This window comes from Rhinopithecus roxellana, chromosome 2 (assembly GCF_007565055.1).
Source record: "Rhinopithecus roxellana isolate Shanxi Qingling chromosome 2, ASM756505v1, whole genome shotgun sequence".
Classification (NCBI taxonomy): Eukaryota; Metazoa; Chordata; class Mammalia; order Primates; family Cercopithecidae; genus Rhinopithecus; species Rhinopithecus roxellana.
This window is the reverse complement of record NC_044550.1, coordinates 117899294-117917967: the sequence shown is the minus strand read 5'-3', so window position 1 is coordinate 117917967 and position 18674 is coordinate 117899294. Positions and strand designations below refer to the sequence as shown.

General features: G+C 34.3%; 1 protein-coding gene across 2 annotated transcripts in view; it reads left to right on the top strand.

The window, feature by feature from the left end:
- Positions 1-18674, top strand: part of WDR17 (WD repeat domain 17) — a 113726-nt gene that overhangs the window by 13310 nt on the left and 81742 nt on the right. The window contains exon 1 of one of the 2 annotated variants that reach the window (XM_010384075.2): positions 17171-17236. The exons of the other annotated variant lie outside the window; for it this stretch is intronic. Coding sequence (XP_010382377.2) covers positions 17171-17236 — 66 coding nt within the window. Of the gene's footprint in view, positions 1-17170; positions 17237-18674 lie in introns of those variants that run through there. 2 annotated transcript variants of the gene reach the window in all.

The following is an 18674-nucleotide window of genomic DNA, read 5'->3' as shown; positions in this document are numbered from 1 at the left end:
GAAAATAAGTTTGTTTCTTGCCATTATGGAGGCTAAGAAGTCCAAGATCAAGAGGCCACATCTGGTAAGAGCCTAAGAGCCTTCCTGGTGGTCGGGACTCTGAAGGGTCCAAAGGCAGTGCAGGAAATCACAAGGCGAGCAGGGTGAGCGTGCTAACATGCTTAACATGCTTGTTGAGGTCTCTTCATATTCTTATAATGCCACCACTTACCCTCCCATGATAACCTACTAATCCATTGAGCCACTAATTCATTAATTCTTGAATGAATTAATTCGTTCATGAGGGCAGAACCCTCATGATCTAATCACTTTTTAAAGGCCCCACCTTTCAGTGCTGCCACATTGGGGATTAAGTTTCCAACGCATGAAATTTAGGAGATGCAGTCAAACCATAGCAGCAGTCATCAGTAGCTATTTACTATAGTCAGATTGGTGACCATTTACTGAATTAGAAAAAAATAAGTAGGAGCATATTTTGTGGGGAACATCGTAAGTTTTTTTTTTTTAATAACTTAAATGTGAGATTCTATTTAAAATCCATGTGGGGATGTTAAACAGGAAATTATAAATATGAATTATACTCAAGATAAAAACTTGGGGGTAAATTTATATGGTATTTAAATTTCTAAAACTGGGTGGGATCACCGAGAGAACAGTGTGGAGAAGAGATCCAATGACTGATCCCTGGGACGTTCTGAAGTTTGGAGTTCAGAAAGATGATGAGGAATCAAAACAAAAAGATTAAAAAAAAAGAATGGGGAGAAGGCACTGAAGTAGTAGAGGAACCAAAAGAAAGCACTTTTCTAAAAGGCAAGTGAAAGAGATGTTTCAGGAGGGTGGATTCAACTGTGATCCAACGTGGCAACTACTGCTGCTAAAGTAGCAAGTAAAATGAGGACTGATCTTTGACTAGTGGGTGTTTTACTAATTTTGCTAATTAGCAACCTGTTTCTTAATCCTCAAATGCAGGACGGATTCTTCAGTCCTAACTTTACTTGGCCTGTCTGAAATATTTAACCTGCTTGAGAATGTTCTCCTTTGACATTCAACATATTATTTTCTCTATTATTTTTATTTATTGTACCTCTGCTCAGTTGTCTTTTCAGCCTCTTTTTTGTTTCCTGTCCTTATCCCTCAGACATTGGTGTTGCTCAAAATTGTATATGAAATGCTTAACCAGACTTATGTGTTTTAATTTTAGGAATCTCCGCCTACACGTCGCACTGACATTTTGCATTCACTATCTCTTAATAGAGCTTTACCCAGACCTGGTGCTCCTACTGAATTCTCTCTCTCAATGAATGGGGCTAAGCTATTCAGTCAGGCAGAAGTCGACAAATCTTCCTGAAGTTCTCCCTCTCCCTTGCTTCCAGTTAGTTTATTAGTTCAACCCCTTGTCTTTGTCATCTACTTGCATATGTTTTGCCACCATGTCCCCCAGAGGCCTTTTCAAAATAGTGTCAGGATGATATTAGTAAATCACAAAATGGGATTTTTGTGTGATTTAAAAATATCGTTAGCATGTTGAAAATGTTTCAAAGACTCCCCATCCCCTGTAAAGTAAAATCCACAATTCTTACCACGATCTACATGACTTTCCATCCTTCTGTCTCTGCCTGTCTGTTCATTCTCGTGTTCCACTACTTCTCTTTATGTGCCATTATACTTTAGGCAGAGAAAAATAATTTCTGTCTCAAAGTTCCAGTCCCACCTTTTTTTTTATACAGCCTTCTTGGCCACCTAAATCATGGGCACATTTTTCTTTATGTTCCTCCAAGTATGTGTTCATTCTGTATTATAGCAGCTATTGTATATTGTTTCATACATTTATTTGTGTCTATTAGAAATGAAGTCAAGTGCAAATAACAGAAAATCAGCAACTAAAACAGACTTCCCTTTTTTCGTATAACAAGAGGCCTGAAGGTGGTACAACAATACCGTTAGAATGGCAGCATCTCTGCAGTTTTCTTGGCCTTTCCTTCAGGGATGCAAGACAGCTGCTGCAGCGACAGCATCACATCAGTGTTCCGGTCAAAAGGGCAGGAGAATAACATCATTGATTTCCACTTGTATCTCCTTAGCTGAAGCTGGATCAGATGCCCACACTTAGGCCTCTAATTGTCCAAGGATGATGAAACTATGACTGGCATAGACCAATCATCATTCTCCTTCTAGGAAGAGGTAAACAGCGTTTCCTCCCTGAGATCAGTGTAATTCCACCTGTACCAAAAGAATGTGGGACTTTGTTGGCAGGGAAAGAGACAAGTGACAATGGTTGTTGGTAGATTAGACAACATGTATGTCTGCTGTGTGTCTAGCTCTTCTGCTGTAAGTTTCTTGAAGCAGCTTTTTTTTCTCCTTTGTTTACTTTTTGTTTATCTTTGTATCTTAAATAACTGGCTTTAGTTCCTGGCCATGATTTATACTATTTGCCAACATGAATGAAATAAAATGATGCAACAAATATATATGGAGTTTTTCACTAAATAATATGTGATATTAATGAGATAAAAATATAGGCAAATAATACATTTGGTAAGGCAAAATGACACCAATTCTGCTTATTATATTACTATAGACAGTAGTGACTGAATTTTAATAACCATGTATGCTCGGGGTGATGAAACATGGTAATCATATTTAAAGACGAGAAATTAAGAAGGCTGTAAGTAATTGACATTATTGACCAATTGAGAATTAGTAATATTACAAATTCACTTTGTAAAATATGATTTGAAAATAGGCAACCTAAGAGTCGACCTGAGATTTGGCTGCATGGCCGAGAAATGCAACATTATAGTGGCTTAAAAGTCCAAGTTTTCCAGGATTGAAACATCTAACAGTTCCTGTTCTACTATTCTTTGGTATAACCCTTGTCCTTACGATCCAAAATATTTGCTAATGTGTCAGGCTTCCTTTCCAAGTTCCAAATAGAAGAAAAAGGGTGAACTGAAAATGGTATGCCTTTTCTCTTAATGCAAGCAATTAAGTCCTAATGCTTTTTATTTTTGAAAATTTGTGGAAATATAGTGTTTAAGTAACATACTTTCCATTTTAAAAATTATTTTCTCCAATGTTAGATTCATCTACATTTTACAAAATGCTTTTCATGGGATATTTTGAATTTATTTACTTTAAGTCTTAGAAAATAGCACCGATGAAGATGAATTTGAGACGGGGAAATATAGGCTTATCCAAAAATATAGATACTTTTGAACAGCTTATTATACTTTTTCTGCTGCATCAAGCCACTTTCATAAAAGAGTAAAATTTTTTTTGTGAATTTTAATAAAGACTGTATTTATATTTCTTAGAAATAAAATGTACTTAAGAAACTGCTGAATAGATTTTCTTAGTAAACCCAATTAGATTAAATAGCAATTAACTTAGAAGTCTATTTTTTACTCTAAAAATTAATAATATTTTATTTATGAGGCACTGTGGCATATGTGGGACATTTTAGACTTGTTATATTACCCTAATGCAAGTGATTTTTTAATGTTTAGACTAGAACAATTAGGGATTCTGGCTAGGAATTTTGGTTAAATTTTCAGGAGATGGAGGCTGAGTAATTCATTAAAAAGAATTCATTGATTATGATGATTATGATTCATACTACACAAACATATCATCCAGAGGAAATTCTTCCCTTAGGTTGTTTTTATTTTTGTTTTTAAGCATAAATAGAACATTATCAGCACTCCCTACCACCACCAAGGATACCACTAGCAGAATAGATGAATATTGTCCATTTTTGTGCTTTGTATTCATGGAATACAGTATTATTTTTATATCTGGCTTCTTTCATTATTTGTGAATTTCATCCATAGGGTTGCATATAGTTGTTGCTTATTCATTTATTCTCATTATTATAAACTTTTCCACACAGTATGAATATATTGTATTTGTCATTGTACTATTAAAGTATACTTGAGCAGTGTATACTTTATAAATAGAAATGCTGTGAATATTCTAATACATGTCTTTTAACGAACATTACCCATTGCTGTTGGCTATACACTTAGGAGTGGAAATGCTGGTCATAGGGCATGTATTTGTTTGGCGTTAGAGGATTCGGCCAATGAGTTGTCCAAAGCGGTTGCTCCACACATTCCCCTGAGCAGTATATGAGTTTCAGTTACTCTGCATTGTCGCTCATCTGTGGTATTGTGCATTTTAGCCCTCTGTTGGGAGTGTAGCGGTACCTCTTTGCAGTTTTACTTTGTATTTCCCTTATGACTAGTGATATTGAGCAACTTTTTATATGCTACTTAGTTATTTGGATGATCCAGGTTCTGAATTTATCTTCCCTTTTATACATTTTTCTATTGGTTTGCCAGTCTGTTTTGTTTTTGTTTTTGTTTTTGTTTTTCTTTGGTTGTAAGTATCCTGTGTTTATAGATGCTATAAATGTTTATAGGTGCTATAAACATTTTCTCCCTTGCTTTTCACACTTTTAATGCTATCTTGATGAATGCAAGTGTGTTAGTCTGTTTCGTGTTGCTATAAAGGCATGCCCAAGGCTAAGTAATCTATAAAGTAAACAGGTTTATTAAGCTTATGATTCTAATGTCTGGAAAAGTTCAAGATTGAGCATTTGGTTAAGGTCTCAGGCTGCCTCCACTCATGGTGGAAGGTGAAAGGGAGCTGGTGTGTGCAAAGAACACATAGCAAGAAAGGCAGCAAGGAGCTGGAAGTGCCAGTGTCTTTTTAACAACCAGCTTTCCTGGGAACTCGTGAGAGAAGACATTAACCTATTCATAAGAGAACTGCCCCTATGACACAAACACCTTTCCTTTACATCCATCATACCTCCAACATTGTGATCAAATTTCAACATGAGGTTTGAGGGAGGACAGACATCCAAATTATACCAATAAGTTTGTAACCATAATATTGTCCTATATGTCAGTGTTTTCCCTTGTGATTGGCAGTTTTTGTGTCCTATTTAATGAGTCTTTTCCTATCCCTAAGATAAGATGTTATCATTAGTTTTCTTTTAAAGCTTTAATATTTTACCTTATGTATTTACTTTTACAATCGCCCTCTCTTTTTAAAATTATGTTAGCTTAGTGTCAAGATTTTATATATATATATGTGTGTGTGTGTGTATATATATGTGTATATATGTATTCATGGAATACAGTATTATTTTTATATCTGACTTCTTTCATTATTTGTGAGTTTCATCCATAGGGTTGCATGTAGTTGTTGCTTATTCATTTATTCTCATTATTATAAACTTTTCCACACAGTATGAGCATACTGTATTTGTCTGGGTATATCCATATATACATACACACATATATGTGTGTGTGCGTGCGTGTGTGTGTGTATATATATATACACACACACACACACCACACACCTCCATATTTCCATGAAGTTATTCAATTATGCAGAATCATTCACTGAAAGGTCTATTCTGTGCCCCACTGAATTATCACGATCTTCACCATAAATCACTTAACGACATATGGAGAGATCTATCCTGGACTCATGCTGTTCCATTAGTCAGTTTGTGTATCTTTGCATCACCACCGCCCTGTCTTAATTAAGATAGCTTTATAATGGGTAGTATAAACATTAGGCCTGTTCATATAAAACCTCAGTCTTTTTCAAGACTGTCTTAGCTATTCTTGGGCATTTACATTTTCATATGCATTTTAGAATTAACTTGGCACTTTTCATACAAAAAAAATCTGCTAGAATTTTTGATTAGGACTGAATTAAATCTGAAGATTAATTTTGAGAGAATTTACATTTTCACAACATTTAATCTTCTAATTCATTAACTCGATGTATCTTTACTTTTTTGTTTAGGATTTTTATGTTTAATTTATGAGAGACATTGCTCTGTAGTTCCCTTCTTATATGTCTTTTTCAGGTTTGGGGAGGATATAAAGACGTGAGAAGTGATTTCTTTTACTATATTCTCAAAGAGTTTGTGTAACATTTCTTTTTGAAATATTTTAAATAATCCTCCAGTGAAACAATCTGGGCCTGGAAGATTGTGCGTGGGAAAAGTTTTACATGTAGACTTATATTCATATTCAGGCTAACGATTAGATTTTCTCATTCTTCGATCAACTTTGGTAACTTGTATTTCTTTTTGAAGAATGTGTCCGTTCATCCAGGTTATCCAATATATTGGTGTGAAGGTGGATATAGTATTCTTTTTTTTTATGTCAGTAAGTTCTACAGCGATTTTTTTTTTTTTTATTCCTGAGAAGGATCTGATATGGATATTTGTATTTTTTCTGTATTTTTCTTGATCAATCTGTCTGCGAGTTGATCTAAGGGAAGCAGTATTTGGTTTAGTTGATTTCCTCTACTGTATGTTTGTGAACTATTTCATTGTTTTCACCTGTTTTTGGAATGATTTCCTTTTCTACATTTTTGGGGGCTTGATTTGCTTTTCTTTTTCCAATTTTTAAAGATAGAAACTTAAATCTTTGACTTTTCTTCCTTCTCCTTTTCTATTAGAAAAAAGTAAAATATAATTGATGCTATAATCCTCCCCCACTCAAGCATTGATCTAGCTGCAACCTACAAATTTCTATGTTTAGACTTTGCTATTTAGTGCTAAGTATTTTCTAACTTCCATTTTTATTTCTTTTCTGATTCTGATTTAGAAATGCATTCTTTAATTTCTAGGTAGTTGTGGATTTCATAGTTTTATTTATTGATTTCAGACTTAATTCTATCCTGATTTAAAAATACACTCAGAATGATTTCAGTGTTTTAAAGTTTGGTTAAATTTTCTTTATGACTCTGTGCACGGTTTATTTTTATAAGTAGCCCACCCATGTTTATTTGAAAAGAATGTGAATTCTTTCATTATTGGGTACAGTATCATATATATGTTAGTTGAGTCCTTTTCTATATGTTGTTCAGATCCTATGGGGTTTTATCTATTTATTCTATCAGCTATTGAGATTTATTACTTAAAATCTCCCATTATTATTGTAGATTTGCAGTTTTCCTTTAATTATGCCATTCTTTTTTTGTCATTCTTGCTTTATTTAATTGAAAACTATGTATGACATTTGGATGCAACCAGTTTTAGGATTATTATATATTTCAGTCTCATTGACCCCTTTATTTAAGCAATGTTCCTCTCTTTTTTGGTAATATTTCTTGCCTTAATATTTTGGTTAATATTTGTATAGTTTATCATTTTCTGATCTTTGACTTTCATCCATTCTGTAACCTTTTATTAAAGTGGGTCCTATGTAAAGAGTTGAATTTTTTAATGTAGATGCTAATTTTATTTTGATTTGTAATTTTATTTTCTCTTATTCAATATATAACTATTATAATTTTATTTATATATACAAACTTTTTCTCAGTTATAATTTTTGTTTTCTCATTTATAATTTTTAATTAGTTACATTTTCCTTCAATTAACTTGCTAACAGTATGTTTATTTACTGTCCTTTTTTGTAATTACCCTGGAGATTCCAGCATGTAAATTTGACTCATTATAGTTCAATACAAATGATTACTTTTACCTCTTCTTTAATGCTAATACTAACTCCATTTATCCTGCTGTCTTTTGTGTTACTGTTTTCATATAATTTAGTGCTACAAATATTTTAAATTTCATAAGACATTACAATGATCATTTTGTATAGTTAATATTCATTTATATTTATCTACATATTTTCTCTTTCTGATGATCTTCACTATCTCTACCATTTTCATGTTTCTTTTCCTTCTACGTAAAGAAAGCCCTGACATTTTTTTTTCTAGAATGGTTCTACTAGCAATGAATTTACTAGGTTTTGTTTGTATGAAAACTTACAATGAAAATGTTCATATTCTTCCATTTTTAAATAATATGTTTACCGAGTTTTTAGTTATCTTTTTCTCAGCACTTTAAAATGTAATTTCATTGCATTCTGACTTCCATTATTTCTATTGATCTTTGCTGTAACATGACCATTTTTAAGATTTAATATTTTCTTTTTGTGGTTTTTGGCATTTATTGTGATGTGCATGAATAAGGTATCACTTTAACTTAACCTGCTTGGAGCTTGGTAGTTCAGAGATCTTCATTTTGAAATCAGTTTCAGAAATTTCTCATTCTTTATCTCTCTTTGGTTCCACTGTATTATCCCTTTCCTCTCCTTATTCTACTCTTCCACACATGTTTAACTTTTCGGCATACCTTATCTGTCTCTTGTGCTTTGTTCTGTTTCTCTTTTTCTCTATGCATTGATTTTGGCATATACCATTTATTTATGTTCCACTGCACTAATAGTGACTTTTGGGGTATCCAATCAACTAATAAATTCATCCATTGAGATCTAAATTTCAGCTATTGTGTTTTTCAGTTTTAGAGTATAGTATATTCATTTTATTTTTATTGTAATCAATTAATTTTTTTTTTTTTTTTTTGAGACAGAATCTGTGTCACCCAGGCTGGAGTGCAGTAGCGTGATCTTGTCTCTCTGCAACCTCCACCTCCTGGGTTCAAGCAATTCTTGTGCCTCAGCCTTCTGAGTAGCTAGGACTACAGGTGTGTACCACTACATCCAGCTAATTTTCATATTTTTAGTAGAGACAGGGTTTCACCATGTTGGCTAATCTGATCTCAAACTCCTGGCCTCAAGTCATCTGCCCTCCTTGGCTTCTTAAAGTGCTGGAATTACAGACGTGAGTCACCATGCCTGGCCTTTATTTTTATATATTCCAATTATCTGGTAAAAATACTTCATTTTTCAACTATTTTACTTTATTTTATTTGTTACTGCACATAAAAATAGTATATGACCTAAGCTAAAGAGAAGCATAGTATACATTTTGTCACTAAAAACTTCAGACTCAGCCAGGAGGGTACTGTGATGCATGCTTGTAATCCTAGCTACTTAAATGGCTGAAGTGGGAGGATTGCTTGAGCCCAAAAGTTTGAGGCCAGTCTGGGCAACATAGTGAGACCCTCTCTCTTTAAAAAGAATTTCAAACTGGAATCACTGATAATTGGAGAGTGTTGTCAGCTGCACTATTTTTTCTTGTTGATAAGGGTGAGCTTGGAATGTCTGATCAAAGTATGAAATATTGAATCAGAAATATTTTTCTATGCAGATTTCTTCAGGCCTTTCAGAACATGATAGTGGAGATCTGCTCAAGTACACATTTTCTGTGGTAATAACAAGAATTAAGGACTCAGAGGACCCGCTATAGATATGGCATGAACAGGCTGAGATAATTATGGCAAAGTCGTCACATTTCCATTTCTTTGGATCCCAAACACATTTCCTTGATCTAATCCATCCTCAGTTTATTTAGAAAGACTTCTGTTTTTATTCCTGCCCCATCATGGGGATTATTTATTTTTTGTTTCTGCCTTCCTCATCTGCTTGTCCCTGACACTGCTTCTAACTTGCGGATTAGAGAAGAATTTGTACTATATCCCACAGATAGATTTAAGTTGATGTGTGCTGAAATATTGATGGTTGGGGTTGGTGGGCAGCAAACTCTAATGGAAAAGTAGAAAGGAGAAATGAAATTGCCCAAGTGAAGTTAGAAAATATAATCTAATTAGACTGTATCTCTATGTGGACATGTTAATTTCTGCATTTTTTGCCTTTTAATTGTGTTAATATTAGAAACCACTGCTGTGGATTTTTAGTATGTACTTTCTTAGATCATATACCTGAAAGCAGAAATTGTAATCTAATGTTTTATAGCAGCAAAATGTACTCATTAGCATAATTAGCATAAAATAAACATTGTAAACTCCCTAGAAATCTCCCTCAGGGCTTCTTTTAGTTACAATTTGTGTTCCCCCCCCAAAAACTCTTTCACAACTTCTAATAACACAGAATTAATTTTGCTTATTTTAACTTACTATAAATGGAATCATGCAATATGTATCCTTTTATGTTTGACTTTTGATTATCATAGTTCATTCTAATTCTTTTATAGTGCCCTAATGTAGTATTATACTACAATTTTGATCCCCAGTTTATGAGAGTCTGGTTCTTAGCGAACATTTGTGAGTCTCTCCTGGACCCCTAAACCCCTTTCTGTGGCAGCCAGTCTCTGCTTTGTATGTGTGAGTGTTGAGTGTTGTATATATGAGTGTTGGTTGAGTAAGAGAGCTTTTTTTGCATTTCCTCAAACAGTGGCCGATCTATGCCTTGTTTTTGGACAGAACTGGGGACTAAGATTTTTCCCAGCCTGCTCCCTTGGGTATGAGAGCTTTTGCTTCTTCCCTTTTCCTAGAACTGGTGATTTTTCCCTGGTTCCTAGGGTCAGAAAGGAGGGTTTTCTATCCCTCCTCAGAAACAAATGAGGTTTGCTTTTACTCCTTCTCCATTGTTCCTGGAAATGAAGGTGTTCCATTTATATATAAGTGGAAACAAGCATAACTTGGAATTTCTGTATTTTTGCCTGCCTGGTCATTATTTTATTAAATCCTGATAATTTAATGTTATCTTCCTCCAGAGAGAATATACTTTTACTTATGGGGGGGTATTAGAGTAGGGCAGTGCTATAGAGTGGATGTTTATCCCTGAAAATCCATGTTGAAATTTGATCCCCAATGTTGTAGTTAGGGAATAATGAGGTGTTTGGGTCATGGAGGCAGATCCCTCATGAATTGTTTGGTGTCATCCTTGCAATAATGAGCAAGTTCTTGCTCTATTAGTTTCTATTAGAGCTGGTTGTTTAAAAAAAAAAAAAAAAAAAAAAAAGCCTGGCATCTCCTTCCCCTTTTCTTGCTCCCTCTCTCTTTCCATGTCATCTCTGCACACACCAACTCCTTTTCCCCTCTGCAATCAGTGGAAGTAATCTGAGGCCCTAACCAGATGCAAATTCTGGTGTCATGCTTCCTGTACAGCCTGTAGAACCATGAGCCAAATAAACCTCTTTTCTTTATAAATTACCCAGCCTTGTGCAAGACAAACAGGCGAAGACAGGCAGGTCACATTATTCTAGTCATTAAATGAATTTACTTAAGTTGAGCCTCAGGCTTTGTGAGAAATGGTCTCTTGCCATTTCTTCCTTATGGTCCTCACTGAAAGGACATCATTATCACCCAATGCTGAGACCAGCCCGGTCAGGGAGGCCCTAACCCAGCGGTGCTAGAGGAATTAAAGACACACACACAGAAATATAGAGTGTAAAGTGGGAAATCAGGAGTCTCACAGCCTTCAGAGCTGAGAGCCTTGAACAGAGATTTACCCACATATTTATTGACAGCAAGCCAGTGATAAGCATTGTTTCTATAGATTATAGATAAACTAAAAGTATTCCTTATGGGAAACAAAAGGGTAGGCTGAAATAAAGGGATGGGCTCTGGCTAGTTATTTGCAGCAGGAGCATGTCCTTAAGGCACAGATCGCTCACGCTGTTGTCTGTGTGTGTTTCAGAACGCCTGAAGCAGTTTTCCGCCCTGGTTGGGCCAGGTGTTCCTTGCTCTCATTCTGGTAAACCGACAGCCTTCCAGCGTGGGCGTCATGGCCATCACGAGCATGTCACAGTGCTGCAGAGATTTTGTTTATGGCCAGTTTTGGGGCCAGTTTATGGCCAGATGTGGGGGCCTATGCCCAGCAACCTAGTAGATATTTTATCCAACAGCTGCAGAATATACATTTTTCTCCCCAACACATGCATCTGGCCACAGAATGTCTTAAAAAATTCAAAAAAGTTGAAATCATATGAAATATCTTTTCTGGTCACAATGGAATAAAACTAGAAATTAGTAACAAGAAAAACTTTGGAAACTATATAAACACATGGATATCAAACAATATGCTCCTGAATGACCAGTGTGGGTTAATGGATAAATTAAAGAAATTGAAATTTTTTTTGAGACAAATGAAAATGGAAACACAACATACCAAAACCTATGGGATATATGGAAAGTATTAAGAGAAACATTTACAGCAATAAATGCCTACATCAAAAAAGTAGAAAAACTTGAAGCAAACAAACTAATGATGCGTCTTAAAGAACTCTAAAAGCAAGAGCAAACCAAACTCAGAATTTGTAGAAGAAGTAATACATACCAGAGCAGAAATCAAAGAAGCTGAAACAAATACAAAAGATCAATGAAGTGAAAAGTTGGTTTTCAGAAAAGATAAATAAAATCAACAAACCGTAAGCTAGACTAACAATAAAAAAAGACCTGAATAAATTCAGAGATGAAAAAAGAGTTATTACAACTGATCCTATAGAAATTCAAAGGTTCATTAAAAATACTATTAGCAATTATAGGCCAAAAAAATTAGAAAACCTAAAAGAAATGGACATACAACCTACAAAGATTGAACCATGAAGAAATCCAAAACCTGAATAGACCAAAAGCAAGTAATGATATCAAAATGATAATAAAAAGTCTCCCATCAAGGAAGAGTTCAGGACACAATGGCCTTACTGCTGAATTTTACCAAACGTTTAAAGAAAACCCAATACCAAATTTACTCAAATTATTCTATAAAATAGAGGAGGAAAGAACACTTCCAAACCCATTCTGTGAGGCCAGTATTACCCTAATACAAAACTAGACAAAGACACAACAAAAAAAGAAAATTAAAGGCCAATATTTCTGATGAATATTGATGCAAAAATATTCAGCCAAATACTAGGAGACTGAATTCAACAGCATATTTAAAAAAGACCATTCATCAAGACCAAGTGGGATTTATCCTGGGGATGCAAGGATGGTTCAACATATGCAAATCAAATTATACATCATGTCAACAGGATGAAGTACAAAAACCATATGATCATTTCAATTGATGCCGAAAAAGCATTTGGAAAATTCAGCATTCCTTCATGATAAAAACCTTCAAAAAACTGGGTGTAGAAGGAACTTAACATGACACAATAAAAGCCATATATATACTGAATGGAGAAAAACTGAAAGCCTTTCCTCAAGATCTGGAACAAGACAAGGATGCTCATTTTTACCATTGTTATTCAACATAGTTTTGGAAATTCTAGCTAGAGCAATCAGACAGGAGAAAGGGATAAAGGGCATCCAAGTTGGAACAAAAGAAATCAAATTATCCTTGTTTGCAGAGGATATGATCTTATATTTACAAAAACCTAAAGACTCCACCAAAAGAAATAGAACTGATAAATTCAGCAAAGTTGCAGAATGCAAAATCAACATACAAAAATAAGCAGCATTTTTATATGCCAACAGTGAACAATCTGAAAAGGAAATCAAGGCTGGATGTGGTGGCTCACCCAGCACTTTGGGAGGCCGAGGTGGGTGGATCACTAGAGGTCAAGCGTTCAAGACCAGCCTGGCCAACATGGTGAAATGCTGTCTCTACTAAAAATACAAAAATTAGCCGAGTGTGGTGTCACATGCCTGTGATCCCAGCTACTTGGGAGGTTGAGGCATGAGAATCACTTGAATCCGGGAGGTGGAGGTTGCACTGACCCCAGATTGTGCCTCTGCACTCCAGCCTGGGTAACAGAGTGAAACTGTGTCTAAAAAGAAAAATGTAGTCCCATTTATAACAGCTAGAAATAAAATAAAATACTTGGGAATAAACTTAACCAAAGAAGTGAAAGAGTCTATAATGAAAACTGTAAAACATTGATGAAACTGAAGAGGACACAAAATGGAAAGATCTTCCATGTTCAAGGATTGGAAGAATCAATATTGTTAAAATGTCTGTACTACCCAAAACAATCTACACATTCAGTGCAATCCCCATCAAAATACCAATGACGTTCTTCACAGAAATGGAAATCGTAATCCTGAAATTTATATGGAACCACAAAAGACCCAGAATAGCCAAAAGTCATCTCTGAAAAAAATGGAGAAATCACAGACTACTTGTGTGCTTGACTATTCAATGCCTACAAGAAGTTTTCTAACAATGAAAACTACTTTACTTCATTTTCTATTTTATTTTAATTAGTGATATTTAACATTTTATTTTTGTCATATGTTTCTATCACTAATTTTTTTTTTTTTTTTTGAATGACAATTCTTTTACATTTATTCAAAAATATGGGGAAAATAAATGACATCTGCCTACATAACTTAAATTTCTTGAAGAAAATGTGTATAGGAATAACTTGTTATGAAATGTTATAGAAATATTAGTTCTTGGTCCCTTATAGTAAGTGGCTAATCATCATGTCTACCTTTATGTATAATTTATTTTTTTCACTAATTTTAATAGGCAGTAAGAATTTTCTGACTAAAATAAGTTAAATGTGTGATTTTAATGAAATATCAGTTAGACTCATGGACATAGATACAGGGATGCGAAGATGTGTAATAAATTTCCTCAAAAGTTTCTTCTTATCTCAGTTACCGCTGAGTGATCATGACATGCTTCCCATCTGAGGTCAGCTAAAAGTTTCAACTCTACACCGCAGGGAGGGGTGAGAGTTGAAACCCATTTACCATTCTTATAGTAAATGAACCAGATCCCACCTACTCTCATATAATCAAAATACCTGGAGTGTAACAAAAAAATATATGTTTTATGCAAGGTAACATTTTATCTGAGATTACACAATGTGAAATATCTTACTTTTCTTATTCCTTGCAAATATAATAAGTGGTGCTCATGGAAAAGTATCAGGATATAAGAAATAAGAACTATTATATGCTCTATGAATAAGGTATTTTATTTACACCGGATTTATAATAGTATAATAAAGACACAGTTGGTGATGGCATGATTACAAAGTACTTTTACTAATTCAAGTTTTATTTTACTCTTAAGAAAACACCAAAAACAATTTCTTAAGTGATTTTGTTTAGCTACTTCCCTACAAGGAATTGGATAGTAATCCCATTTTACTTAGATATATTTCCTCAGATCTTTTCCAAGTTTCAGTAATATATGCCTTCAGTTCGCGTGAACTATCACTAGGTGACCAACTTTCATAGCATTGCATGTGTCAATTCCCTCAACACACATTTTGTATCTTCTATACAAAGATGATTAAGGCTTGGTCTTTTGGGGAACTCACAATTTATATGTACACAAATAATCACTATCTAATACCTACGAATACAGATATGAAGGAGCACAGACAAGAGATTTGGAGGATTTGAGAAAGTCTTCAAAAGAAAGAGATACTTACTTTGAGTCTCGAAAAACTTGCAAGACCTCACTACTCACAGGAAAAGGTGAAAGGGGCAGCCTGGGCAAAACATTTAAAAGCTTCCAGGCAAAAAGCCTTGAAAGCATAGAAGGACAACATGTATTTGGGAATTATATTGAAAGAAGAGAACAGTACAGGGCAGTACAGAACAGTACAGTGCATTAGTTTGTACTGGACACAATGAAGGGTTTCATTAAAGGTAGTGGCATTAGTAATGAAGATAAAGGCCTTCTGAATAGACTTTTTCAGAGTAATTTGCTAAGACGTGGTGATCAGATGTAGTAGTAGGAGGAGATGAGGTTGATGGAATAATCAAAGATGACTTGATCTTTTCATCTCAGGTTACTATCTAGAATATAATGATAGTCATTGAAATGGAGAATGTAAGAGAAAGAATATTTGGGGTGGTAGAAAGGAAAACCTTATCTGAAAGAGATACATTAGATGTTAAATATGTTAATATTGAGATTATCAGGTAAAGGGCTGAGAGATCTAGATTCAGCAGGTAGCTGGAAATGGAGTTTAGGAGCTTGGTATGGCCTGTAGGTTGTGTTATGGGAGACACACTGGAATCACTGAAGCAGAGACAAGGTCGGTAAAGCTGTTGGGCCCCTATTAGATAAAAGTTCAAGCTAGGGTAAAAAAAGCTGATGGCAGGACTTAGATAAAGAATTGCAACTCAAAATATGGTAAGCAAGAGACAACGACGAGGAGAGGACAAATACAGAGGATAGGATAAGGCAGGCGGTTAAAAACCTGAGCAGATAAGGCAGGAACAGCGGGCCTTGTGGAAACTAAAAGGGCAGGGCAGAATAGCCAAGGTAACAGGTTCAAGGAAGTCACTGAAATGTAAACAAATTAAGCAAGAGATTTTGCCAGTCACGGAGCTTATTGCACAAGCAAGAACCTATTCCCAAGCATTTTGACTTGAGGCTTCACTCAGATCTATTATTGAAAATACTTCTAAAGAGTAAGGAATCACATTAGAGATAAAGCTGTTCTCGAGTAGCTGCAGTGATAATTATATTTCATACAAGTGTATCTTCCTATGCCAGAGCAAAATCTATCTTACTTTTTGGATATTGAAGAATGAAACACTCAAATTACAAAAACTGTCATTCTCTCTTTCCTCACTCCCCCCACTCCTTCCTTCCCTCCTTCCTTCTTTTCCTTTGTTGCTTAATTCTCTATTCATTATTTTACTCATTTTCTCTTTTTCTCTTCCTTTCCTTCCTTCTTTCCTCACTTCCTACTGTCCATCCTTCATCCCTTTGTCCTTCCTTCCATTATTTTGTCTCTGTTGAAGAAAAGATCACTTAGAACCTGTTGTATGTTGAGTTAAGCATCTAAACATTATAGAGGATATTTTGAAGTCCAAATATTTTCCAGTGTAGGAAGAAATATCTTACTCATCATGGCTAGTAAATATTTTCTTCTAAAAATGAGTAAACCTAAAATTAAATTACATTCATGTGATTTTGACTCTTGAACATATCAGCACTGTATTAAATGGTGTCTTTAAACTTTTTGACGCGGTTACATGGTTAGCAATTGACTTAAATGTAAAATGATTTAACTCACAAGTATGGGGCTGGAAGCAAACAGAAATATAGGATTGGCTTTATGATTGTATACCTTTTAACTTAGAAAGCTTCAGTTCCTGAGGTTGAAAATATAACTCATTTTCTGCTGCCCATTTTGTGATTTTTATGGATTCCTAATTTTTAACTTGGTAACTTTTACAAATCATTGAGCTATTTCTTATAAAAGTTAAATCTAAGATTGTTTTTTAAGAATGTAAACAGAAAGGTTAATAAAATATTTGATAATAGCATTCTCTGGTACTATCCAGCAACATTATTATTGATGTTTTTCTTGTTTTCTTATTTACTTGTAAATACTTAAAATTGTTTCAGCTGAAATATTTGTGCAGTTCTAGCCTTTTGTACTGAACATCATTTCACAAGGGAGATTTTGGTAAATCTTGTTTGGTTGAAACACGTTGTTGTTACTTTAGGTGCTGACTATTCTGATGCCGAGTTTCCAATTGCCTTGATTCAAGTAGAAACAGTCTATGGCTTGGATGACTTACATTTCAAATTGGTTTGAGCAAGATGATTGGTATGAAGGACTGCAAAGAGTAAGATATATTTATTTGTAATTACGATTTCCTGCCATTTTTTTTTTCTGCTTTTCTTCTCATATAGTTCTATTTCTGCGTGATTTATATTGTGGACATTTTTGCATTGCGAAATTCTGAGCGTGAATAAGACACTTATTTGCTAGTTTTAAAGCAGAAGTAAGAATATAATAAGCGTAACTATATATTGAAGAAAGGGCATTTTTTTCTATCCTAATTTCAGATGAGTTTGTAATGTTTTCAAATTATCTTAGACTTTAAATATAAAATAACATTTTATATATTGAGATTAATATATGAAAATTGCAGGGGCCATTGAAAATAATATACTAAGAATAGATAAGGCTCAAGGACAGTATCTCTAGCTAGTTGCACTTTCAATGAACTCCAGTAGTCAAGGACAGTATCTCTAGTTGAACTTTTAATAAACTCTACTAGGCGCCAAGAAGGCAGACAAAATAAGAAAGAACTTAAAGACAAGGAACTAAGCAGAAGGTTACATCTGGGTGCAGAAAGTTTGTTTTGCATTGTGTTATTTTTGCTGATGTAGAATTTATGGAATATAAATAAAGTGAGGCGGAGGCTCTAGGCGCGGCCGCCGTGTTCTCTGTTTGTCTTTGTCTCTTGTGTCTGTTCATTCTCCACCACCCCCGGCACGGTCCCCAATAGAAAATAGCAGTAATTTCAAGCAAGTCTTTCCCATAAAGAAAATCATTTAATGAAACAGAAGATAAATGCATGCTGATACTATTTATTATACAAATATTTTAAAAGGAAAGTAAAACAATTCTGAAGAAGAGTGCCATGTTGCATGTGTTAAATTTTTAGGCAGTTAATTACATTTGAAAATAAACTGCATTGTTAGTATGAAAACATTACATAGTATTTTGAAAACAGTATTCTGACCTATTATAACAATAATAGAAAAAATGCTATTTAAAATGTACCTTGTCACATGGACGTATTCTAGAATAATACATGATTTCTCTTTGATTATTTTCACTTTTTTAATTTCTTGATTGTTTAAATGAAGACAATTTGTGTACTTTTATTTTATTAATTAGTGGGACAAAAAAGCCAGAGTATATGCCATTTTACTAGATTTTTCACCACTGTTGTTCAAGAGCATAGGCTGCCAAAGATATACAGTACTTTCTTTTTCTTTTTCTTGAGATTCCCATCCTAAGCACATTAATTACAGATATTTTCTCAGTATTACTTCTTTTTAATTATAAATCCTCAACCATGTGAAGCTTTTTGTACTTTTTTTTCCAGATACTTTTTTTTGTAAGCTGTGAAAAAATCTGGTAAACATTTCTGGAGCCAGTAAATATCTAACTCTGGAGAATAATCCTCATATTGTAAATCCTAAAGCATTCTTCAGAAAAGGAGTTGAGAGTTAATGAGCAGTTTGCCATCCTGAATTTCAATTTCAGGT